We start from the raw sequence: 26,153 nt of genomic DNA, 5'->3' as shown, positions 1-26,153 counted from the left end.
AGAACAACAAAGTAACTGCTGCTTGTTTTCTTTCAGCCAGGCTGCGACAAAGAAACCTGTCTTCAAAATCTGCACCTTCGCTTTCCGCTTTTGGCGGTGTATCAGTGTATTCAGAGTATACATTCTCTGTGCAGAACCGGAATACGTGTTCTGTGCTTTTGGTTTCTTTTAATTTACACGCATACATTGCTCCCGCTTTATTACACTATCTGACTTGCACATCAAAAAAATGTGAGGTATTGAAAATTAGTGATGGGCTCTTATACAGGGAAATATAGACCAAATTGAAATATGGAGGGAGCACAGTAATGTATAGCGTTCTCATGCGGCAGGTTCTTGGGAACATGCCGCTGGTCACAACACTCAATAACTTCCTATCCCTTTCTTTCTCTCACCCTCTATCTCTCTCTCTCTCTGCAGGGAGATCTTCCCCTACCTGGTGGTGGTGATCGGCCTGGAGAACGTGCTGGTCCTCACCAAGTCTGTGGTGTCCACGCCTGTCGATCTGGAGGTCAAGCTGCGCATTGCACAAGGTGAGAGACGAGGCAGTTGCAGCACATGTACACAGCAGACTTACGCTGCACAGTATTCAATGATCACAAGCTGAATTGTGAAACAACCCATCACTTTCTATAACCACTGAGCTGTTCAAATCCACTGCCTTCCACACTGCAACCCAGCACTCTAACCAAGAGTTCCTAAACCCATTGCCTTCCACACTGCAGCCTAGCACTTTAACCAAGAGTTCCTCAAACCCACTGCCTTCCACACTACAGCCCAGCACTCTAACCACCAAGCTACTCAAACCCACTGCCATGCATGTCAAGTCTCAAGGTTTACCAGTGAAACTCAGGTTTTTTCAGAATTTTGAGAATCTCACAGCCGTGCAATGGATTCTCAGTTTGTTACTGTTTGCGAGGCTGCGAAACCCTCTATAGATGATACAGCGGTAAATCGGGGGGGGGGGGGGCCCTTCTATGTTTCTGTACACAACACGTCATCACTCAGAGAGAGTCAAAAGAGAGGCTGTCAAACTGTCAATGTCTCGATCACACAGAAATAAGAGAAATGGACATCAATGATAATTTATTATTATTATTATTATTATTATTTATTTCTTAGCTGACACCCTTATCCCGGGCGACTTACAATTGTTACTAGATATCACATTATTTTTACATACAATTACCCATTTATACAGTTGGGTTTTTACTGGAGCAATCTAGGTAAAGTACCTTGCTCAAGGGTACAGCAGCAGTGTCCCCACCGGGGATTGAACCCACGATCCTCCGGTCAAGAGTCCAGAGCCCTAACCACTACTCCACACTGTTATGATGCCAGTGTCAGTGGTTATAAAGACAATAAAAAGAAAGTCACCATATGGTAAGAAATAGCAGAACAATTGGAAATTGATGGTATGTCTATCTCTCTTTATTTTACCTTAATTTTGGTCAAAGTAACGGGGAGTGCCACACACTGGTTTTGTATTTCTGTAAAATGGTTCTTCTTTGTTTTAATAATGTTGACCAATAATAATAAACCACATTCACACACTAACTGAGAATATTTTATTAAAACTGAAAATCAATAAAAGTATATTCTATTAAACTAATTTTCCCAGTATTTACAAAGAAATGTGTGGATTTTTTTTAAACCAGATCACATATAAACATTCACTGTTTAATGTCTTTTTTTCAGTGTGCGGTGTTCTTTGTTTTATTTATTTTATTTTGTCTCCACAAAAGGCGCAAAGCAGACTGTATTTTCTTTTCATGACTAGCTACAGTTGTGTTTTTTTTTATGTACTTGTGCTGTATGTGTGTTTGCGTAGCTCCTGGTGTGAGTCTAGGTCAGTGGCGTAGCTGCCATGTGCAACACCCCCCCCCCCCCCCCCCCCCAAATAAAAATAAATAAATAAATCTAGTGGTCTAGGTTAAGGTTTTTCATCAGTCCCAAGGTTTTTCAGCAGGGGTCTCACTGGTGTGAACACTTAGTGGTTGACATGTCTGCACTGCAGCCCAGCACTCTAACCACCAAGTTACTCAAATCCACTACCTTCCAAACTGCAAACATCACAGTCTATGTTTATTATGTTTCAAGACATATGGATAAAAGCACATCTATTTATTGTTGCTGCGCCCACGGACAATACAGTACAGTAGAGAATTGGGTCAGCTCTCTCGCTGAAGCCGTGTTTGAAGTTGTGTTTGCAGAAGTTGTGAGGGACTTCCCTTTGCAGTGTCACTGCTGGTAACCAGTTCAAGGGTCCAGGTGTCACTCATGTTTATTCCTGCAGGCAAATAAATACACTGAGCCAGATACATCAAGGTCTTCAAGTGCATCTATTTACATTCACTTCTCTGAATCAAATGGAACTGATGAGTGGGTTTTGATTTCTTTAGGTTATTTGGTGGAATACAGGGTTTGTATTTTGGGGCAGGATTTTGCTTCTACCTCTAGTGTCTGTGCCATTGCCCAGTACTCTGAATAGATATCAAAGTAGTTCATAACAGCGTGTACCAAATTAGTTAGGACAATGCTAATTAGGGATGGTAACAGTTTAAATGTTTTCTATATGTTCATCGTTTAGATTGTAGAAAACAGGTAAACATTGTCAAAGATATGCATATAAATATAGATGTCAGGGCAGCTGTAGTATATATACAGTAGGATTTATGCAGTGTAAGGTCATATTATGATTTAAAATATACATATTTATTCAAAATCCATATACACATAAATGTTGTGCACATGTAGTCTTAGCTGCCATAATGTTGCAGTTTATCACAGAAACCGCACTAAGGGGAGGGCTTTTCATGATGGCTACTATAACTCCTAATGTTTTATTCATTCATAAACAAGGGGGGCAGACAATAAAGAGTGCGTCTAACTGATCTTACTTCAACACGCATGGCATATATATAATCCAGTTAATAATTTATGAGTTTATGACTTTGTTCTGTTGGGATTGAAAACATAACTGCAGTCTATATTTGATAGTGTTTTTTTTTTTCTTTGGTTTGAAGGGGGAGGGGGGCAGTGGGGAGTAATGCTGAGTGCAGTGGTCAAAAAGGAAATGGCAGCGTGGCCATCTCTGTGCAGTCGTACGAGAGCTGAGGGAGATAAAGCAGATAGGGGGGGTCTAAAGGTAAGAGGAAACTCACTCACACACACACACACACACACTCTCATTGCATTGTTTAGAGATCTGTTGACCTAGCAGAGCATATCCCCTACTGTCTGTATGTGCTCACGGTTTTACTCTGAACCAGAAAACCTCTTAAGTGATGAGAGGTTAGGCCAGTGAGGGATGTACCCCGTGGGACCAAGTCTGTGTCTTCACTCACAAACAGATTATTTTTCACCCGCAGAGCCACATGTTTATGCAAATGTAATTAAGCATTTACTTTGGATGATACACTTATTTAAGTAATTTTCTTTCATGGGATTTGGCGAAGCTGTTATTGCGACGCCACAAGCTAGCCATTGAAATGAGTAATAAATTACAGGATTATTCCAAAGCACAGCTGCCAGTAAATCAATATTTCAGTGGAGATGGGGAATGTGGCACTAGCTTTCCTTTTGTCGCATTGAAAGTTTTATATTTAACTGTGGAGGGTGAAAAAAAAGACGGGCTCCTTTTCTTCCTTTGTGCTCATTTGTTGTCTGTCGGATATTGCTAAGGGTTTATGTAGGTAAGGATTAGAGACATAATTAGCTTTGTCAACCTCAGAAGAATTGCAGTATACACAACTAGACATGCACTGAAAAACAGACACACACACACGGACGGAGGAGGCAGTCTCAGGATTTATCTTAATTGCTGCTTCAGACACCGCCACCCAGTGGTCAAGCTGGGTATAAAATGTATCCACTGTGCAGTTGCCCTCCCTCCTGAAGGGCCGTTCACATAAAAAAAATTAAACATTTTCAACTTTCGCCGCGTCTCTTTGTGACGTACTCGACCAGCAAGTAAGAGGCTCTTTTCCCCAAGAGAAGATGGCCGCAACGATCGAACAAACAAGATGGAGGATGAAAACCTGATATTGTGTGTGTCCGAGCATGTTCAAATTCAACTTTGTATTTTATTTCAAACAAACAAATATGAACATGTTTCGCTCCTCACGGACCGTCATCAGCGTATGGCTATATATCTCCGATCTGTACAAACAAAAAAAAAAAAAAAACAGGCGTTTTCCCCCCACATTAATTTTGAAAATGTTAGTAATTTAGTTTTAAACAGAAGTTGCTACACAGCTCTTGCAAAACGTTAATGACTAACAGAAAAACATTTACTACCCCAACAAATCAACTAATTAACACAGTGAAAAAAAATATATATATATACACACAAACACATATACTCAATGAAAACACAACAGTCTAAGTTTTACATCAATAGCTCATTGGGCACATACATAATTTTATTTACATTTTAAATAGTGAGCCGATAAGTTTGTTGATTTTTTGAGTAGTATTGTTCTTTGGGAAAACAAAGTCAAGTCATGTGATTTCATAAAAACAGCAGGTGCTCAGTGTTTGGTATTTGAGTTGAGTTAAAATTGCCAAAATGAGTTGATTAAGAATCTGTATAAACAGCCATTCGAAAAGACATAATTTGAATTAACACAAGAACAGTGAAAGATACGACCATGCGCCACTTCAGTAATGAAGATCGCCTGGTTGCTATTGGCATTATTGAAGGCGGCCTGTCTGTGAGAGAAGTTGCCCGGAGAATGAGATGTTCAGCTTCAACAATCAGCAGACTAGTCCAGAGAAACCAGGAAACTGGCTCTGTGAGTGACAGGCCACATCCTGGAAAGCAGAGGGTCAGCACACTGACACAGGACCATTATGCTGACTGTTGTGTTGTTTAAGCCAACCGGGGTGCGGTGGAAGTGTGATGATGTGGGGAGGAATCTCCTTTAACACAACGCCTTTGGTGCAGATTGAGGGCAACTTTACTGCTCACTGATACATTGATGAAGTCCTTGAGGCAACAGTGTTTCCGTTCCTGCAAGCCAATCCAGAAGTGTCAATTTTTCAGCAGGACAATGCAAGACCACACAGTGCTAGGATTACAATTGCACAATGTCGAGGTCTTGCCCTGGCCAGCTTTTTCGCCTGACCTGAGTCCAATAGAACATTTGTTGGACCAAATCGCCAGTGCCATCCACAGGAGACAACCGCGACCAGCCAACCTTCGCCAGCTGGCCGCAGCTGCACAGGAAGAGTGGCGGAACATCCCACAGCAGTCTATCCAGAGGCTGATCAGGTCTATGCATCAACGCTACCAGGATTGTGTTAATGCTCAGGGTGGTCATACCCAATACTAACTTTGTCATGTTTTCATTTTGACAGTGTGTCACGTTTCATGCTGAAACATTTTGTTTGATATCTATGTTTAAAATATTTGATTAAATCCATTAGACCAGAGTGTTGCGTTTCTTGTGTGTGTGTGTGTATATGTGTATATATATAAAATATATATACATACACTGCTGTGCAAAATCCATAGACATGTTGCATTTTTCTACTCTGATGCATTATGAGCATCAACAATTTACTCAATGCCTCCACTAATGTTTTCTACTATTATAACAACCTTGACTTGCATAAAGAAGGAAAAAACATTGAGTGAAATAGTCCATAGTTTCTGTGTTCTTGTTCTTTAGCCTTTTAGTCTTGTTCCACTTTCTTAACAGAGGTATTCTTACTGCAACACATCCTTTAATTCACTAGATGTGATCGAGAATGACAAACTCTTTTTTTAAAACAGGTGCAGTCACTTTTTATTGTGCTGATTAACAAATGACATCACGAAGATGCTGCAAAATGATCTGTCGATCTTGGGCAGGTGTTGTGACTCTTGGTCTCCCAGTTCATGGCCTGTCATTGACAGAGTGTGTCTGGTTATACCGTCTCACCAGGTTTGAAATTGCTGACTGTGAGCACCCAATACAGTGAACCACAGTACACTGCCCTAGTCCAGCCTCCAACATGCCGATTGCACGAAGGCGCTGCTCTCCTGGCAGACGTGGCATATTTTTTTTATTTTTTTTTCTGTGATTTTCTTTGTTTCTTTTATTCAAGCTTGCAATTCAACAGCTGAAATCACTCCATATCCAGTCCAATCAACTGTCTCACTAATTAGGTAATTAAGTGCATATGCTACAGTCATAGTCACTCAAGCGTGTCATGGTCAAGGATGAATGATTGAGTGATTAAAAAGAAACCAAAAACATTTCGTCAATATCCATCATTTATATACCTTATTTTTTTTCAAAAATAAATGTGTTATTATAGTGATGTTTCTTCTGATGCTCGGTGTGTATATATATATATATATATATATATATATATATATTGTAAAAGATTGCACCTCACTCGGGTTCGTTGCCCCTTCAAAAATAGACCCGGCACACAGAAATGGATTTTAAGCGCTGGTGCGCTATTTTTAATAAACACAAAAATCAAACAAAACACACAAAATAAACACCTAGCTCTGTACGAGCACTAACTAACACACAGGAACACCCTGGCTAACACGGGACAGCTACACTGTTTCCCCGTTCCTTACAAAACACACTGGTTTTATACAGCACTTACTTTTTCACTCATGACTGCCAGGAAGCAGAGCACACCTTTCTGCCTCCTTCTCCTCAGCAGCCCTGAGCAGACTAGCTGCCTCTCTTAAATACCCTGCACCTGGTTTTAATTTAACAATAGCTACCAGGTGCAGGGGATAATTAATAATAAAACAATTAACAAATCAATTAAACAATAAAGTAAAACAATTAAATTAAACAAATGTGCATTCCGCACATGTTTTCCACTCAGGGAGGCTTTAACCCCCTCCCTGCTGTGTTACAATATATATATATATATAGTAAAAAAAAGTGTCAGTTTTCTAATACATGTAATTACATGGTAAAGGTTAGCACAGTAATTCACCACAACTAATTCCTTTAAAAATATATACCAGATTCTCCCAGGGGCCGTTGACTCAGGCATGGGCGAAATTACAGGCTTTACTAACATTAGGTAGATAGATTACGTTTACAATTAGGCATGATTCAAATTCAAAGGTAGAGCACAGCACACAGTCACGATAAAGAATCAATAAGTGCAGTTAACATATTTATTGACTGGTGAAATAAAATTCAAAGCTGCTGCAGTGTGTCCACTGTTTTGTCATTTCAGATATTTTCACAAAACAAACATTGCACTTTAAAGCTACAGTGTTCAGTGCAAAAGCACATCATGAAAAAACACATTTGTAGGTGAAAAACGCTCGAATAAAAGTCGCTACATTTAAAAAAGATATAAACATGTGACATTTTCGGTCCACTTAAATAAATTGCTTTACATAATCTTTGTAAGTAAGAAATTGGAGTTTCCAGTGTGAAAACGCAACATGAAATATTAAGTTAATGTAGCATCCAAAGTAGCAATATAGCATTAAAGTGTTGTGGCAGCGTTACAAACTCTTGCAGTGTCAAAAAAAAATCTGTATTGTAGCGTCACAACAGATAAGCGTAATCAATCGGAGTGCACAGTCTGTATCATCTCATCCGAAACCGCCAAACTAGGTCTTCGTCATCTGAACCTTCATCATTAACAATGCAAGCAATTGTCTGAATTATGAATGCGATGATCATTCAGCACGGGGCGTTGGCAGAATCCGGTATATTTTTTTAAACATAAAAAAAAATCACCCCATTCTGGCATCTCTGCAGCTCGTGCAGCCTGCATTCAGTACATCCAGGTGTCACAATAGACCACCCACCTACTTTTCCCCTTGCCACCAATGTGCAAGGAGGCGGCATGTGCGTCTCGTCCGGTGTGAACGCCCCTTCACACTGTCTCTTCCCCCCTCACCAGGTCTGAGCAACGAGAGCTGGTCCATCATGAAGAACATGGCCACAGAGCTGGGCATCATCCTGATTGGCTATTTCACTCTTGTCCCGGCTATCCAGGTAACCTACCAGTAGCTCATATGGGTTGAATGTGTTATTGATACCTGATAATATCTGCAGTTGTCTGTTTGCTCATCCTCATTCTCCATTTCTAAGATTAGCTCGAAATAGGTCGGAGGTTGAGATGAACAACAACCATTGATTTAACTGGGTAAGCACTGATGGTCCAAAAGGCCTCTTTGTAAATGTCGTTATGAGCTTTGTGTGCCCCCCCCCCGTAGGAGTTCTGCCTGTTCGCTGTGGTTGGCCTCGTCTCAGATTTCTTCCTGCAGATGCTTTTCTTCACCACCGTCCTCTCCATCGATGTCCGACGTATGGAGGTAAAAGAAGTGCGTGTGCCTGTGTGTTTGCGTGTGCGTGTACGTATAGTAGTAGTACGACAAAATCTACCTTGTTAGGATATAGCCCATCTCTCTGTAGTAATTAAATGTATATTTCAAACATGAGCAATTATTTTAAAATAAATAGTTTTAGATGCCACTTTCATTATTGTGCCGATCACCTAGCAACGCTAAGCCTACAGAAATAGGCTTGCAAAACAATTGTGGTTATGTTGAACAATTCAGTAGGCTGTTCATTGAATGATAAATGCTTGTGTCTTGTAATGTTGTATACTTATTACCCCTTCCTTCCTTCTCCCGCCACAGCTCGCAGACTTGAACAGGCGCCTCCCTGCCGAGGCCTGCCTGTCCTCCATTAAGCCCTCGTCTTTGCGCCCGCGGGAGGCCCACCAGCAGCAGTATGAGAGGCCGCCCCCCCTGCGCCCTGTAACCCCTTACACCATCACCCTGCAGCCCCCCTCCTTCCGAAACCTCAGGCTGCCCAAGAGACTGCGCGTCATCTACTTCCTGGCCAGGACCCGCCTCGCACAGCGCATCATCATGGTGAGGGAAAAGGGGAGGGGCTGTGTGAGCAAGGGTGGGAGAGGGGAGGGGAGGGGCTGTGTGAGCAAGGGTGGGAGAGGGGAGGGGAGGGGCTGTGTGAGCAAGGGTGGGAAAGGAGAGGAGAGAAGAGGGGAGGAGCTGTGCGAAATGATGGAAGACATGACATTAGGCATATGGAATTTTTTTTATTCAGGTCTTTCACATTTGCATACTGTGCTTAGGTCAACCAGTATCAATTTTACACAAAAATGTTCCAAGAACATTTGACTCACAGTTATACCCGTTTTGTAATTCTAATATCTACCTCTCCCCATCTCCTCATCTCTCCCCCTTCTCAATCTCTCCCATTTCTCCCCCCTGCTCCTTCTCTCTCTCCCAGGCTGGCACAGTGATCTGGATTGGTATCCTGGTGTACACGGACCCTGCCGGTCTGCGCACCTACCTAGCAGCCCAGGTGTCTGAGCAGAGTCCCCTTAGTGAGTCAGGGGGGCTGCCCCCATTGTCCGTGCCCCCTGTATTTCCTGTGGGGGACCCCGAGAGCACACTGACAGTGCTGCCCCACCCTGAGCCCACCCCCTTGTTGGAGAACCAGTCCCAGGACCAGCAGCGCCCCCCCTGGGCCAGACAGAGAGACCAGCCCCCCAGCCCAGACAACACCCCTGAGATCTCCTGGAGCCCCCCTGACGAGGAGACCTGGAGGAGGCTGTCCTTCAGACACTGGCCCTCCCTCTTCAGCTACTACAACATCACACTGGCCAAGAGGTGAGGGCCGTCTTTCTGCCTGCTTGCATGTCTGTTTGTCTGTCTGTCAGTCCTTTCTCTCTCTGCCTGTCTTCCTATCTGTCTGTCTCTCTGCCAGCCTGTCTGTCTGCCTGTCTGCTTGCATGTGTTTGTGTGGCTGACTGTCTCTCTGCCTGCCTGTGTCTGTCTGCCTCCCTGGCTGTCTCTCGCTTTGCCTTTCTCCCTGCCTGTCTGCCAGTGTCAGGAGTGATGTGGTGTTCTTTATCTGTGTCTGTGCAGGTACATAAGCATCCTGCCAGTGATCCCTGTCTCATTCTACCTGAGCGCTCAGGAGGCCGTGGAGGCCAGACACCCTCAGGACACGAAGCACTTCCACTCCCCCTTCCCAGCCTTCGACATGCGGGCAGAGCAAGCCCCAGAGCCATCCGGCAAGACCCTGAGTCAGTCTGACTTTACTCTGTACAAGTGAGTGCACTCATCCGAATTGCGAAAAACATTATGAATCACGCATGAGAAATCAACCCATCACCAACATTCCAGGGTATAGACTGTGTATTGGGTATTACTTGGTAATTGAGCAACACTTACCTTTTCCTTGTTCTTTTGTATTTAGTTTTTTCTAAATCCATTCTCTAGTACAATATGCAGCACCTTGCTGTATTCCCCTTTTCCATTGTTTCTCTGGGCATTCACTTCTAATGGGATTGTTTATAGCACACAGTGCCACTGCTAGTGAAGGGTTCTAACTGCTCTCATGCTATTTTAACTGGGCACGCAGTGAGACTCATTTTCTACAGAGCCTGACGAAGAACGCACATGTTTTGCAGAGATTCAGTTTTGTTTATTTGATGTTCAGCGTGACTTACTGATAAAAAAAAAGCAAACAGCACTTAACACACATCCCCAGTAAGAGATAATAGTCATAACTTCACTTTATTAGGAAAATAATTATTCGGAATGTCATTCATTAGCAAAGGTGTCGTCAGACAGTGCGGACATTACCAATATGCACCCCACACCCTGATCAGCAGTAAAGAGTAACACACTGGTCTACTTATTGATAATGGCAACAGTTTAAACAGTGGTTGCCGTCAGTGCATTAAAACACAGATAACGCTTGTGTATTATTATTATTATTTATTTCTTAGCAGACACCCTTATCCAGGGCGACTTACAATTGTTACAAGATATCACATTATTTTTACATACAATTACCCATTTATACAGTTGGGTTTTTACTGGAGCAATTTTAGGTAAAGTACCTTGCTCAAGGGTACAGCAGCAGTGTCCCCTACCAGGGATTGAACCCACAACCCTCCGGTCAAGAGTCCAGAGCCCTAACTACTACGCCACACTGCTGCCCTGTCTGTCTTAATTACACTTGCATAAACATGTGACTCTGCGGGTGAAAAATAATCAGTTTGTGAGTAAAGACACAGACTTGGTCCCACGGGGTACATGTCATCCCTCACTGACCTATTCTCTCATCACTTAAGAGGTTTTCTGGTTCAGAGTAAAACCGTGAGCACACAGAGACAGTAGGGGGCATTCTCTGCTAGGTCAACAGATCTCTAAACAATGCACTGAGTGTGTGCGTGTATGTGTGTGTGTGTGTGTGTGTTTACTAGCTTTATCTCTATGACCTGTGGTAACGGGTTCCATCACCCAAGGTTTACAGGCCCCTCCCCCTTGCCCGCTGCTCATTGGTCCAGCCTCTGGTGGAAAGATGAGCCTGGCAGTGATGTCACTGTGAGGTGTCTTAAAGGGGCCCTGTCCTTGCTGTGCCTTTCTGCTGGCAGTGTAGAGGGGACATGTGGAGACTCAGTAACTGGAGGGAAACCTACCTGCAGCGGTGAGTCCACACAGCTCAGTGCTACTTTTATATGAACTAGGAGATTACAAGTCTGTTTCACCAGTGTCCCCTTGGCTTAAAACAAACTTCCATAGCTATAAACTACTCGCTAGCGTTACATTTAGAAATACCTAAAGAAACTTCAAAAGGAAATTAGTAAATTCAATGACAATCGTTTTGAGTATTTTCCAAGGTCTTTGTTAAGTTAATTATATTACTTAATGTCTTCATTACCTTCATTACCTAATGTCTTTGTTAAGTTCATTATAAGAGTGTGTTAAGAGGTCTAACATCGAATAACAACATGGAATCATTCCTGTACATGCTGTATTTGTTTAATGGATCTCATTTTGGAATTTATCTTGCATTCATTCAAATGGAAACGGGTGAATTCAAGATTACACCATTGCACCGTTAATAAGATGGGCATCTTGGTCTAAGGAAAGTTATTCTCTCAAAGAGTGATGTCTTAGTCCTGAGCACCTCTGGCTTGTGTGTTTTGGTGTTGTCTGGCTAGCTCTCTTCTGCGATTTATTTCTTTTCCCTCAAAAACTTTTTTTTCATATGGAAAACCTTGTTTTTTTTTTTCTCGGGATGAAACGTGTTTCATGTTCAATCTCTCCACTGTTGCACTGGTTACAGAGTCGGGTCTGTCTGGGCTTCCAGTTTGATTTGTGTTTTCTGCCTGTTTGAATCTGCAGTTTATACCTGAGGGTTGATAAAGCCACACTCTTGAATGTGGACAGCGATAGTTTTTGTGGCTTTGCTTCACATCTCGTAATGCCTGGGAATGGAAGGCGTTTTTGTCACTTTTGTGAAGATGATACTAGAATTTCAATATTCTGCTCTACAAGCTTTTGTGCTGTTAGCAGAAAAACAAGTGGGTGGTTTCTGTCGGGATGTAGTCTGACCCCTTATAAAAGTTTCCCATAGTAAAAGCATAGCAAGTGTAATACAGCCTACTGAAAGCAAGGTAAAGCATTGTTAAGCATTGTAAAGAATAGCAAGGTATGGTAAAACATATTAAGCAAGGAAAACCAGGGAAAACTATGGTAAATGCATAGTATACAAATGGGAAAAGCATGGGAGAACTGCAAAAATGCAGTGCAGAAATAGGGTGGTAAACTTCTATAAGTGTCTGTCTCAGAGCACCCCCAGAAATGTTTCACATGGTACGCAAAACTGAACCACACCGACATTCCATCTCATGCTGACGACTCAGCATCAACATGCTGTAAAGTGTTTCAGCCTATATGAGTGCTACATTTTTGTTCTTTCCTGAGATTCACAGCACCTACACTGTCACATTAGAAAACCGTAATCAACTTGCATCACCATTTCCTTTTCTAAAAAATAAACACAGCGCACTGCCATGGAGACAGAACAGCAACTACAGTGACAGCCAAATAGTCCACAACAACAATAAAATGTACAAATAAATCTATTTGAAAAACTAGCTCACAAATATTTTGTGCTGATTCCATTTCTAACCATTTTACTCTCACAATTACTACAACTAATCATTACTCATCCCCTAAGCATGGCGTATAAACATAAACCTTTTTTTTTTTCTTACACGTTGTGACAAAACAAGCAGATAAAAAAAATAATACTAATAATAATAACACAACTTGGCAATTATGTGTTAATGATTAGGAAATGTAGTTTTCATTTTAATACAATACACTGATAAAATTAAAATACAAATGAATCTTGTATAAATATGCACTTCCTGTGCTCAATCCTGGAACAGCAGCAGAATTCAGATGATGCAGTACTAATATTCAATGCCACCAATGTATTTTCAGCACTTAGAGCTCCACCACCGTTTGTGCCAGAAACAGACAGTTTGTGATTTTATTGATTTTTTTCCCACTGACATTCCGGGTCATCAGAAGAAAGATTTTTGCTCTTTTTCAAGGCTTCAACGAAACTTATCTGCTTCCGTTTGCTCATTACTACCACTAAATAAACAGTACAATCCTATAAGCTTAAAACGTCTGTTTCACTTCAACTGATTGCACGAGATCATATGCGAGACCACGCTTATGAAATTTTGCAAATCAGTGGTCCGCATAGTGCGTACGGCTGCCGCCGATGGTTTGTCTAACCTGTCTCTCCTCTCTCTCTCAGGGTGGCGACTCTGGGTCTAGCTGCGGGCGTGATCCTGGTGCTGCTGTTGTTCTGTCTGTACCGGGTCCTGTGTCCACGGAACTACGGTCAGAACGGGATGTCCCACGGGCGGCGCCGGGGGCGCGGAGAGCTGCCCTGTGACGACTATGGATACTCCCCCCCCATCAGCGAGATCTCCCCCCTGCTGCTGCGCGGGCACCACATGGTACGCACCCCCCTCTCCCTTCTCCCCCCTCTTCTCTGTCTCCTCCCCACACTCCTCTCTGTCCTCTCCAATTCAAACTTATATAGGCTTTATTAGCATGACAGTATTATTTCGTTTTTGCCAAGCAATTAGTCAAAGTTATCAAGATTTTACTGCTTCTTAAAAACATGTGTGTTTTATGATACATAACAATCAGAATGTGCAGTGTTTTTAAATTGTCTCTCTCATGCTGTGACCAGTAGCTGCATATTCAGAAAAGCAAAACGTATTTGCAATCTTTTCATCTTTAACGACTGGTTTCACAGATCCCGATTAGCACGAATCCTAAGGTAACATTAGGTAGTTAAAAACTAGTACAAACCAGCCTTACGTCTTAGAATTTTTACACTGAAATGTTATCTTTTAATATCTGTCTATGACAGGTAGCTGCATAATTCAGGGATGGAAATAAGACTCGTATTGCATAGCAGTTTCCCCCTCTCCAGGACTTAAAATGAGCCTGATTAGCCACAGTGTACAGGTAACAAGCTCAGGTGTGTCTAATTAAACTCATAGTAAAACCAGGAATGGATCAAACCACTATGCAATGGGAGTCTTATTTCCATTCTTGTAATAAGAACAAAAGAATAGAAGCCCTTCTGTTTTCTCTTCTTCGCCCCAAAAAATATTTGCAAATTTAATCTGATCATGGAATCTGGGAAAGAATGTGACCGTTATTTGAGTGTATTTACTGTGTTTCCCCTTCTGGTCCCCCTAACCCTGCAGGATATTGAGTGTCTGGCCAGTGATGGTATGCTTCTGGTGAGCTGCTGTCTGGCCAGACAGATCCGTGTGTGGGACGCACAGACAGGAGACTGCCTCACTGTCATCCCTGACCCCAGGTAAGAGGAGGGCGGGGGGTGGTGAGGCACACAGTGTGTTCAGCATTTTGAAATTAGTCAGGTCCTTCAATGAGCAAGTCTCGTTTCCCACGATAAAAACAGATCTGGAGCAGGATTTGATATACTGCAATTCCTCAGCTCTCCCCAGGAAGGCTGTTATCAAAATTAGAATCACAAATCTGCTTGTAAAGATAGTTCTCAAAGAGTTAAGCTGCAAACAGTTGTAAATAGCGGTGGAGAGGCCCCTGTAGGTAATGTGTCTGGTACCTTGTCACCTGTCTGAAGTGTCCTGCTTGCTTGTCGTTGCTGTCCAGGCTACGGCAGAGTAGCAGTGGTGTGTGGGAGCGGCAGGAGAGATGGGAGCCAGACCCCGAGGAGGAGGGTCTGGAGGCTGGGGTGGGGGGCTACCCCCTCAGGAGGAGGCTGCTCCCCTCCAGGCCTGCCCTGTTTGGAGACCAGCCTGACCTCACCCCGCTCATCGACACCAATTTCTCCGAGCAGCCCACCTGCCCAGGGCACGCCAACGAGGGGCCCAGAGGGGGCTTCCAACTCGGAGGGCTGCTGGAGAGAGCCTACGAGGAACATGGGGCCACCACCCCCAACCTGCAGGGCTACCCCCCTTCCCCATCTCCCTCCCCCTCCCCCTCCCCCTGCTCCCCCTGTCGGAGACTCAGCCAAGGGGACGAGGCCCTGTGCAGCCCCGATCCCCGCCCCGCCACCAGCCTGCCTGCCGACCCTGGGGATTGGGACAGCTCAGTGTGGGCTCTGGAGCTGCAGGGGAGCCTCATTGCAGCCGGGCGCAGCAGTGGGAAGCTGGAGGTGAGTGAGTCTGGATCAGAAACACCACCAGCACTTCAGGTCAGCCCTGCATAGTACCTGCTGGGCTGCTGACTGTTATAATGTAAACCTTTAAAACTTAGAAGAATCAAGCAGTTGTGCACCGATGAAGCAACTAGCCTCAACAGTTGTCAACTTTGTTTTAGGTTCAAATTTTGAATGTCTATTAGCATCCCCAATGAAGGAGTAAAGGCACAGCAGTGAGGTTTTGAAATTTAAATAAATGTTTAGTATGCCTTTGTGGCATGTTTTATTGTTTCTGTAGTAAGGCACTTTTTAAAACATTCCCTATGACTTTATTGACTTTTACATCTTGAATGAATCCCAAGTGTACCCCTAAGCAAACACAGTTTATCAAAACCAGAAAGACAGTTATTCATTTCCCAATACATTTTGGTAATTTAATTAATAAATAAACACAGAATGTCGATTCAAGTAACAATACAACATCTTCCACAAATTATGTCAAACCCTAGAAAGTCTGCCTTTTTGTTGGTGCCTGTGTGTGAGGTGTAACGCCCCCCTCTCCTCTCTGCAGCTCTGGGATGCAGTAGAAGGCTGTCTGCACTGCAGTAACGAGGAGGGCAAGTCTGGGATCACTGCCCTTGTGTTCCTCAACAACAGGTACACTGCACTCACCCCACCCCTACACTCACGGCTCACTCAGTCCCATGGGTCAGCATACTGGATGAGGATGTTGCTTAGTATAATGATTCTGGTCATTAACAGTTTTTTCTACTGCTGAATGTTTATTAGAGTATATACAGTAAATATGGACTGGAGAGGAAAATTATTGCCCAGAGGGAAGACTATTGTTACCGACAGGGGTCTATAATGCCTGAAGCTGCAGGCTGAGGGTATTGCACCCTGGAGGTAACAATAGTCTTTCCGAGGGGCATTTCATTTTCCCCTATGAGCTGAATGTGCAGTACATATGTAATCAGTCGAGAAAATAAGTGAGGCAAGGTTGTATAGTAAATATGATGTTTATATATTTTGTATAAATATAGCTGATACAGCAAAAGTAAATAAATAAATAACAGAAATAAATAAATAACAGAAAATCTTTTTGATGTTCATACTGCATAGTTATCAAAGTCTTTTTGGCGTACAGCTCTCCGTCTGGCTTCTTGACTGCAGCATAATACTCTCGTTTAGATCCTGGGCGTCATATTTGTTTACGTCGTCAAGCTTAATTTATTTGAATTTCAGAAAGTCCGAAAACTGTGACAGTGGCGTTTTAATTACCATTTTTATTATTATTATTATTTATTTATTAGCAGACACCCTTATCCAGGGCGACTTACAATTGTTACAAGATATCACATTATTTTTACATACAATTATATTATTTTTTACACATTTTTTTTTTTTTTAACATACAATTACCCATTTATACAGTTGGGTTTTTACTGGAGCAATCTAGGTAAAGTACCTTGCTCAAGGGTACAGCAGCAGTGTCTCCCACCTGGGATTGAACCCACGACCCTCCGGTCAGGAGTCCAGAGCCCCTAACCACTACTCCACACTGCTGCCCTGTGTTTGGAGCGTCTTTAGTGTTTGGAGCATCTTTCTTTTGTAGTATGTTTTGTAATTCATTTTCTGTTAAATCACAGAATCGCTGTTCAGCAGGTCTTTCACTTTCAGCCATTTTCGCTTGTTGTGAGGAGTGCAGGGGAAGGGCGTTCCTTTGAAAAGGTGCGGGACTGACAGTAGTGTGAACCAATCACATGTCAGAGGGAGACTATTGCCCTGTGGTGTAGAGATATTAGGGCAATAGTTCTGTCTATTTGTGTTCCTATGATGAGGTTTTAACCAATCACAGGGTATAATTTTGAAGCACTGATTCATTTGTGTGTGTGTGTGTCTATATGTACTATATATACACAGTCTTATACAACTGTACACAAAAAAACACCTAATTGATGGCTCTCATCAGTCGACAATTCATGCCTTTTTTAGATAATGACACAAACTGTTTCGTTCCAACTAATGATACAAAATGTATTTGTGCTGTAATAAACTATATGCATTTGTTTAAATGTAAAGAACTACTAAATGTACAGTATTAAAACACTGCTCTTTAATTCACTGTTAGTTTTCTTTCTTTCTCGCATTCGTAATGTGCTGTCATAAGCAAACGTGAAACTCGGTTTATATCATGTCCTGCTTTATATCACGAATTATGCCTGCATGGCAATCATGATATAAAGCGGGTTCATATATATATATAGTCAGCACTCGGATATCCGTTACCCAGATACACGTCAGTCGCGTTTTACCGCCCTTTTATTAAGAATAAAATCAATTCCCATTACATACTGTATATGTAACAAATGAATGAACTTACCCATCACACATGATTTCCAACTCAGTCACCAGTTTTCTGATACAAAGTGTCCACAGTCGTCTCTTTTGGCAAGTGATATTTTCAGAATCATATCGTTCTGAATTAACAAATATAGTACTGTACCAGCAAAACTAACAGTACATCTAAATGGAAGACTACTTATTTTAAAACACAGTCCTTTCAGCTATGTATTTTTGACATTTGTATCTTTTTTGTGTTCCCTAAAAAAATGACATTAACTTGACTATTTAAACCAACTTTGATGGTGGCATTCTTGTTTAATTATTGTATTGTTCAATAAAGTAAATTATCATTTAAATGTATGTCCAGCTATATCACAGTGGACTTCATCACAGCCAGAAAAGATCCTGGAAAAGAGTTTTGAAGCAAGTGGAAAGTTTGCTATTTTTTTTCTTAAAGAAATTGTTTTAAAACCTAGAAATCCGGGGTTGGGGGTGTTGGAAGATGGGGAAGTGTGCCTACGAGTGACAAACAAAAAATAAAATCTGTGCTATAGAAGATGTTTTGCCTTTAATGGAATTTAATTTTGCCTAATATTTGCAGAAATGAATTAGTCTACTGCCGCATTCTTATTTCTCCATATGTATTGAATCCCATGTTGACTGATTTGTGCAGTTTTGCTCATTTTAAGGTCATTGTTCTCCTTTCCCTGTTCACAATGAGGGTGTTGATTTGTGCTTTCCTCTTTTAATAGAATTGTAGCTGCGAGGCTGAACGGCTCATTAGATTTCTTTACTGTGGATATCAATAAACCCATGACCCTACTGCAGTACCGAGGTAAGTATCAGCAGTGTCTCTGCCCTTCCTGTACCTAGTCCGGCGCCAGGCTGTGCTGTTCTAAAATAGGAATTTAAGGAGAAACCAAGGCTTTCAATTGTGTTTTCTGAGCTCTGGTGATATCTGTGATACAGACCCCATGCTTTGAGATGCTGTAATGCCTTTACAGGTGGTACACAGCTGTTTTCCATAACTCAGATGTATTCCATTAACTGTGTTTTCCAATAAAAATCAACTCACTGCAACATTGTTTTAACCTCGGGCCATATCTAGGAATATAGATCCCAGGTTTTTTCATTATTCCCAGGGTGTTGTGTGTCATTTTCTTATCCTGTGTGTATGTCTCTCTCTCAGGAACTCCCAATCATGGCAGCATGCCCCCTTCCCCCTGCTACAGCAGTGATGATGTCATCTGCTGTCGGCTTACCCACTCGGTGCAGTGTGCCCACCAGAAGCCAATCACAGTGCTGCGGGCAGCAGCGGGGCGGGTGGTGACGGGCAGCCAGGACCACACAGTGCGGGTGAGGCTCATCTGGAATCTTTCTGTTTGCTTTCTTTTTTTTCCTGTTTTTTTTCCCATCCGGTAAACCTGGTTAATTCTCTCTCTCTGTCTCTTACATAACATGTTTTTCAAGAGATGCATTTTCACCACCAAACTCTGAACTTGTAAGAAAAGAAAAAAATATATATAGAAAATGGACTTCATTCTCCTTTTACAGGCACTTAACTCAGACAGACCTGGGTCCATCCTGTCTGTCCCTATCCTTTTACCCATGAGCTGTATATGATAGTCGGGGGGCCTTCAGGGTCAAGTGCTGTGAGTCCCTCTTCTGCACCAAACTCAACCCACAGAGAGATAGACAGACTGATCTGAATTCATTGTTTGTATGTCCCACTATACACCCATTGATCTGTACTTACTGAGAGTTCAGTTTCTAGCGCTGTGAGTTCCTGTCCTCCCTTCCCCGGCACTGAACCCAGCCCTGAGCTGTCAATGCAGACGTGTGCCCTGACCTCTCTCTCTCTCTCTCTCTCAGGTGTACCGGCTTGAGGACTCGTGCTGCCTCTTCACGCTGCAGGGTCACTCTGGGGGGATCACTGCCCTGTACATCGACCAGGTCAGCACCTGGGGGGGGCTAAAAATCCTGTAGCCACTGGGGACTGTTCTAAACAGCTGAGGGGGGCAGGTTTTGTAGAGACAGTCCACAGAGCACTTTGTACTGGGGAAGAGGCAGGCAAAAAAAAAAAAGTGCTGGGGGTTGTTGGTTTATAAAACACATTTACATGTTGAAACTTTTAAATATCGGGAATGCTTGTAAATTACTGCAACATGTGTAAGACTGTGTGTATGCAGCCTTTAATTATATATGGAAAAGCAGTGGCCCCCCCAGAAATATTTCACATGGTACGCAAAACTGAACCACCCCGAAATCTCATGTCATGCCGATGATGACTGTATCACCAAGTGTTTCAACCAATCAGAGTGCTGCATTTCTGTTCTTTCGTGAGTTTTAAAACACATAAACTGTCACGTTAGAAAACTGCAATCGAATTGCATCACTGTTTCCTGTTCTAAAAATGTAATATAAACACAACACATACATACAACTACACGGCACAACTACAACTAATGGAATCATTACTCATCCCCTTTACTTAAGAATGGCATATAAACATAAACTTTTGTTCTCTACACCTTGTGGCAAAACAGGCACTTGTAGTACAGTTTCACCAGATGAAAATATGATACAAAACACATCATCTACTGTTTGACTGTATCGCAATGTTGGGTGCAAGGCTCCATCAAAGAATTTATCTGGGACTCTGTTGCTTTCCAAAAATACTGCAGAATGGTGCTACCCATCCTTTTTTTGGCTGAAATCTGTTTTAAAAAGCTCTCATTTTATTGAGTTAGATGCAGTTTTAAGTACATCAGCACTTACAAAGAAAATATCATGTACTTCAGATAAGACAGTACTTCCTTTCAATGCCACCAACCTGTTTTTGGCGCTTCAAACTCCACCTCTGTTTAGTGCCAGATACAGACGTTTCAGTCTGATTGAATTCATCATCCCTCTGACACCCTGGATCATCAGATTTTTGCTCTCTTTTAAGGCTTCAAATAAACTTGGTACCTGATTTCATTTGCTCATTATTACTACTTAAATACACAGTACAATTCAAAAAGCTTCAAATGTCTGTTTCCCTTTAATCGATCGTGTGAGATTACATGCGAGTCCACACTTGAAGCCGAAAGTTTGCAAAACAATGGTACGCACAGTGTCTAAAGTGCGTATGGCTGCAGGCGCCAGTTTCGAAAAGACTGTGAAGAAATATTGAATATTAAATATACTGGACTACACTGTACACTTACTACTATGTAAACACAAAGGCAAGCAACTATATTTGGCTGCATGTTTTAACAATAGCAACATTCTAAACATTTAACACTTGGCAAATGTTACAATCTAAACTGTTTGCATCCCTAATGCTGTTTTCAGAATAAGTAATGCAAAAAAATAAAATAAGACATAGTAATGAAATGGGTTTCCTCTATGCAAATCACATTTTACCCTACAGTATGTGTATTCTTGTCCAGTACACCTGAGAAATATTTTTTGTAGCTTAGACCAAGCAGGCACATCATGGCCCCCTGTAGCAAGTTGGATAGCATTTACAGTAGTAACTGTCCTGTCTCAATCTGTCTGTCTCTGGGGTGTTGTGTTCCAGACAATGGTTTTGGCCAGCGGGGGTCAGGATGGAGCTATCTGTTTGTGGGACGTCCTGACAGGGTGCCGTGTCAGTCACATGTACGGACACCGGGGCGATGTCACTTCCCTCATCTGCACCACTTCTTGTGTGATCAGCAGTGGCCTCGATGACCTCATCTGTATCTTGGACCGAAGCACCGGGATTAAGCTGTACTCCATCCAGCAGGTGAGGGGCAAGAGAGGGAAGGGGGGGGTCATGTCCCTGTCACACATCAGCTGTATGTACAACTGTCTCGTAACCAAAAGAAAGCATGATCATAAGAAATCTCGAATTGATCCGCCCAGGAAAATAATCAAATCCCATATTTTTAAAAATCGGATTGATTTTTTGACGCTGTCACCTACCAACAGTAATGCCCTGGAATAAGTCATTGCTTTAGTACTCAAACTGAGCTTTTTCTAGTATGGTGCCAAATATCACGGCCCTATGTCTGTCGTTCCCTGCAGGAGGTTGGCTGCGGCGCCAGCCTGGGTGTGATCTCGGAGAGCCTCCTAGTGACAGGAGGCCAGGGCTGCGTCTCCTTCTGGGACCTCAGCTACGGGGACCTGCTGCAGACTGTGTACCTGGGCAAGAGCAACGAGGGCCAGGGGATACGGCAGCTCAGAGTGCTGGACAACGCTGCCATCGTGTGCGACTTCGGGAGTGAGCTGAGCCTGGTGTACGTGCCCTCCGTGCTGGAGAAACTGGACTGAGCATGAGGCGCACAACACTGACCGACTGCACCCCGACACAGGACAGGACGAAACAGGCAGGGGGGCTCAGACCCACAGTTCTGAGCTTAGAGACTCCCGGCGCAGAGACCCTGCTTTTCATATTAAAAACAAGAATGTCGAGCAGCCTCAAGCAGATTTTACACACAGTTTGAAGTCCTGTTCTGTACAGAACCAGTGCCAAAGACAGGGGTGCCTTTGAGCAGTTCTAAACACAGACCAGCTCTCTGCCTCTGCACTGTATCCCTGTGTGTAGCCCACTGCACCTTCCGATCTGTAGTGGTGGGATTCCGTCATATGCAAAGAGCGACCTTAGTAAGTTTTAGTGATAGCAGGTAGAAGACGTTTTATATTTTAAAGCAACGCTGTATTATCAAAAAGATTTGTGTCTCATTTGATTATAATGGGATTTTGCTGTAGTACACAGCACCTCACTGTGGCCAAATATTGTAACTGTGCACTACATTGTTCTCTAATGGGAATGTCAAACATCCATTAACCTTTTTTTTTTCTTTTCACTACTTGCTTCTGGTTTTGAATAACATGTAGCTAAAAACACCAGGAAATATCTTCTAAGTTCTCCTGCTTTGGGTGAAGCCTCTCACATTAACTAGAGCTTTAAATGCTAATAATGTAATGGTTATAATTTATTAGTTATTGTGGATGTAAATATTAAGTGAGGTACCTTTTTATAGAGATGAAGTTGAACTTTTATTATAAATTGTTTGTTTATTATTATTATTGTGTTTTTTTTCTTCTGTTTAATATTTCTTTTCAAGGTAGAAGTTCGGATGCAGGGTCGTTGCTAGTGCTGAGCACTGGTGTATTTCTCAGTGTGGAACAGGCAGGCTGAGTGAGTGTAACCCTGTCTCATGACACTGTAGGGCCACTGTGACGCAAAGGCAGCTAGAGATGACACATGGAGGTGACCCAACATTAGACTCGGCCAGGTCCCTATTTACTATTTTCAGTTTTTTCAATTATTTTTAACCTTGTGATTCAGATGTGAAGCGTGCAGAGTGCAAGGCTACATTTTCTGGAAACTTTCCAAGCACCTGGTTATAACAATTCTTTCCAATATCTTAGACAGCCAGGATTCCAGGATTGGACAGCCACCAGACCACCTCCAGATGTGGGACTAGGGGCCTGATTTTAATGACAGGACAAACCTCTAATGCTACGGCAGAGCACATTTGCACCTGATTTTGTTTAAAACTCCACAATCGGGAGCAAATTGTCTTTGCCCTGTAATGCAATTTTGGTGACATGCTTTGCCCCATCCTTTTAAGTCTGCGTTAGTGCCAGTGGTTGGCTTAACTTTCAGGGTGTGGCATCATTTGCATGTTAGCTTTGATTGATTCCAGTGACACGGAAAGGGAACAGCAAGTGGTGAAAGAGATGGAGTGAGCGAGAGAGAGAGAACACATTTTTTTTCCCAAACAAAGTTCTACGTTATACATTTCTTATATTTTAAAATAAACAATAAATATAGCTGTGCAAACTGTAATGTGGAACATGCCTTTGCTCTGAAAAAAATATATATGGAAAGAGATTTATATGAGGAAAAAATGCATATAAATATAAATGCATACTTCATAATTACTGGAAGTAATGTACTCCAAAGTGTTTTACATTTGAATATGCACGTAATAATTGGCTGTGTGTGGTCTTTATGTTTCAAACCCCTCTCAAAAAGAAAATATTCTCTTCAGTACTGATATTGAATACAGTATTTTACACAGGTGTTAAATGAAACAGTTTTATTTGTTTGGCAGAGCAGCATTAATGTATTAAGCCAGAGCACAAACACAGAGCAGAAAACAAAGTTATATAATTATAGCCCCCCTGATCTGTCCTACAGACAGCATTGTATGCAGTTGGCAAATGGGGGGACCCCGGTTAAATGGTACTGGTGTTTTGTAAAGCTGTCGTACACAAAAAAAAAATCTATTTTTTTTAAATCTAAAGACTCCAACCTTTGGAACTGTGTTTTCGATTAGCAAATAACTAGATTTATAACAATGTATGCAGTTCACAAAGTTCCGCATTCATTGCCCTCTCGTCTGTCATGCAGATGGAATGCGTGAAGTGCAGTTGGCAATGGAGAGACCCAGGTTAGATATTACTGGAGGTTTGTAAAACTATCGTAAACGAATAAAATCTAAAGACCCCTCCCTTTTCAAAAATGTATTGATATTATTATTATTTATTTCTTAGCAGACGCCCTTATCCAGGGCAACTTACAATTGTTACAACATATCACATTATACATTATTTCACATTATACAGATATCACATTATTTTTACATACAATTACCCATTTATACAGTTGGGTTTTTACTGGAGCAATCTAGGTAAAGTACCTTGCTCAAGGGTACAACAGCAGTGTCCCCCACTGGGGATTGAACCCACAACCCTCTGGTCAAGAGTCCAGAACCCTAACCACTACTCCACACTGCTGCCCCACAATTAACCCATAACTCAAGTTGCACAGCTTTATTAATTTTATAAGATTGTATAAGATCTCGATACATTTGATCAACTATTGTATGACCTAACTTACATTCATACGTACCTCCAAATGGGTGTAAATGACTGATTAGACTCACGCTGTACAGTAAGACACGGCTCCTCTGTATGACACAGGCTTGCAGGAAAGGCATTTCATTTTTGTATATACTGTACATAGAAATGCTCAAAGGCAGTGAAAAACTACTAACCCATAACACATCCTTGATTTTTTTTAACCCACTACATAAGTAAGAGTTTAACCTTTCAGTTTTTATTTTTACTATAGCCTACCACTGATGCTGGGATTGCGACCAAACAGGTGTACATAAAGCACTTTATAATATACATTGAAAAAATGCTGTAATTTCTGGTTACGCGCCAATGAGGGCATCCGCATTTTATTTAAAAGAGGATCTTGTTAGCTTTGTGGACATTTGTTGGATTATAACCTTTGGATTTCTTGTGAGGAAAAAGCAAAACAACTGGAATTGTATAATTGTATTATAATTCAAGTAACTAATTTAACTGCCACCTGTTAGTATACATTAGTTAATATGTGCATTTTAACAAAGTTAGTATTTAATTAAATGTACAATTTAGTAAAGTTTAGCTGTTTACAATGTACCATTATGCATTTTCAGGACAGCTGTGGCACTTTGTTTTGCCACTACACCCTGGCTTCATAAACTTGTGCATATTCAAATTTAAAACAAGTTGGGCTAAATTACTTCCAGAAAATATGAAGTATGAACTGTAGGCCTATGTATTAAAAAAAAAAAAAAAGCTTCATATAAATCTTTATTTTTCACTACGTTTCATGACAGTTCCAGTATAAATCTTAAATGCGCTCTATGTTGCAAAGGCTGGAAGTATAAAAAATAATAAATGTTTATGAATATATTGAAACACTGCAATCCCTTTTTGCGTTTTACCTAGGAGCTGCATCTTTTGGACCAAAGTATTGATGAGACGTTTGTAAACTGAAAAAGACCAGGTGCTTCAACACCCAAGGGTTATTATGCTGACATGCCAGCTGACACTACAGCTTTGATTAGTATCGACCATTTATATATTTTTTAAAAAGGTAGAGAAAAGGATATGTTCTGGTCAGAGGAGATATTTGCAGTGACGCTAATCTTTACCCTGTCACTCTAACATAATGCGCAGTCAAACTGCCGTTATAATTCTCACGTCTTGTCTCGGCCAATCGGGTTCCGAACATAATGGTCTATCCCTTGTTCAGTGCCCTCTGAAAGCTAACAAGACTTGAAACTCACTTTAAAAAAAAAAAAAAAAAAAAAACAACATTTAAGAAAATTCATAAACACAGATTTAGTTTGTAGTAACATTATAGTAATATTAATATCCTCACATTCAGTTAAGGACATTAACTGTCGCAGTGACCAATTATTTAGCCATGTTTGACCAGTGTGGACTCGTGGAGGACATGAATACTTAATTACAATTCTGTTTTCAGGATGTAGTGAATAGGGTGTAGGG

The 26,153-nt window shown here is 41.8% G+C and overlaps 1 protein-coding gene across 2 annotated transcripts in view; it reads left to right on the top strand.

Moving 5' to 3' along the window:
* The window catches only part of LOC117394776 (sterol regulatory element-binding protein cleavage-activating protein-like), a 73,768-nt gene extending 48,299 nt beyond the window's left edge, over positions 1 to 25,469 (top strand). For both annotated transcript variants that reach the window (XM_059012976.1, XM_059012977.1), the window contains exons 9-23: positions 421 to 533; positions 7,885 to 7,979; positions 8,201 to 8,299; positions 8,627 to 8,863; positions 9,243 to 9,625; positions 9,884 to 10,069; positions 13,590 to 13,794; positions 14,560 to 14,675; positions 14,990 to 15,494; positions 16,051 to 16,136; positions 18,578 to 18,660; positions 19,015 to 19,181; positions 19,698 to 19,778; positions 21,391 to 21,597; positions 21,879 to 25,469. In XM_059012976.1, the coding sequence (XP_058868959.1) occupies positions 421 to 533; positions 7,885 to 7,979; positions 8,201 to 8,299; positions 8,627 to 8,863; positions 9,243 to 9,625; positions 9,884 to 10,069; positions 13,590 to 13,794; positions 14,560 to 14,675; positions 14,990 to 15,494; positions 16,051 to 16,136; positions 18,578 to 18,660; positions 19,015 to 19,181; positions 19,698 to 19,778; positions 21,391 to 21,597; positions 21,879 to 22,124 (2,809 nt within the window). In that variant the 3' untranslated portion in view covers positions 22,125 to 25,469. The remainder of the gene's footprint in view (positions 1 to 420; positions 534 to 7,884; positions 7,980 to 8,200; positions 8,300 to 8,626; positions 8,864 to 9,242; positions 9,626 to 9,883; positions 10,070 to 13,589; positions 13,795 to 14,559; positions 14,676 to 14,989; positions 15,495 to 16,050; positions 16,137 to 18,577; positions 18,661 to 19,014; positions 19,182 to 19,697; positions 19,779 to 21,390; positions 21,598 to 21,878) is intronic.
* Positions 25,470 to 26,153: the final 684 nt, after the last annotated feature.

This window comes from Acipenser ruthenus, chromosome 3, assembly GCF_902713425.1.
Source record: "Acipenser ruthenus chromosome 3, fAciRut3.2 maternal haplotype, whole genome shotgun sequence".
Lineage (NCBI taxonomy): Eukaryota > Metazoa > Chordata > Actinopteri > Acipenseriformes > Acipenseridae > Acipenser > Acipenser ruthenus.
Note: the sequence above shows the minus strand (reverse complement) of the source record. Positions and strands in the feature narration are given on the sequence as shown.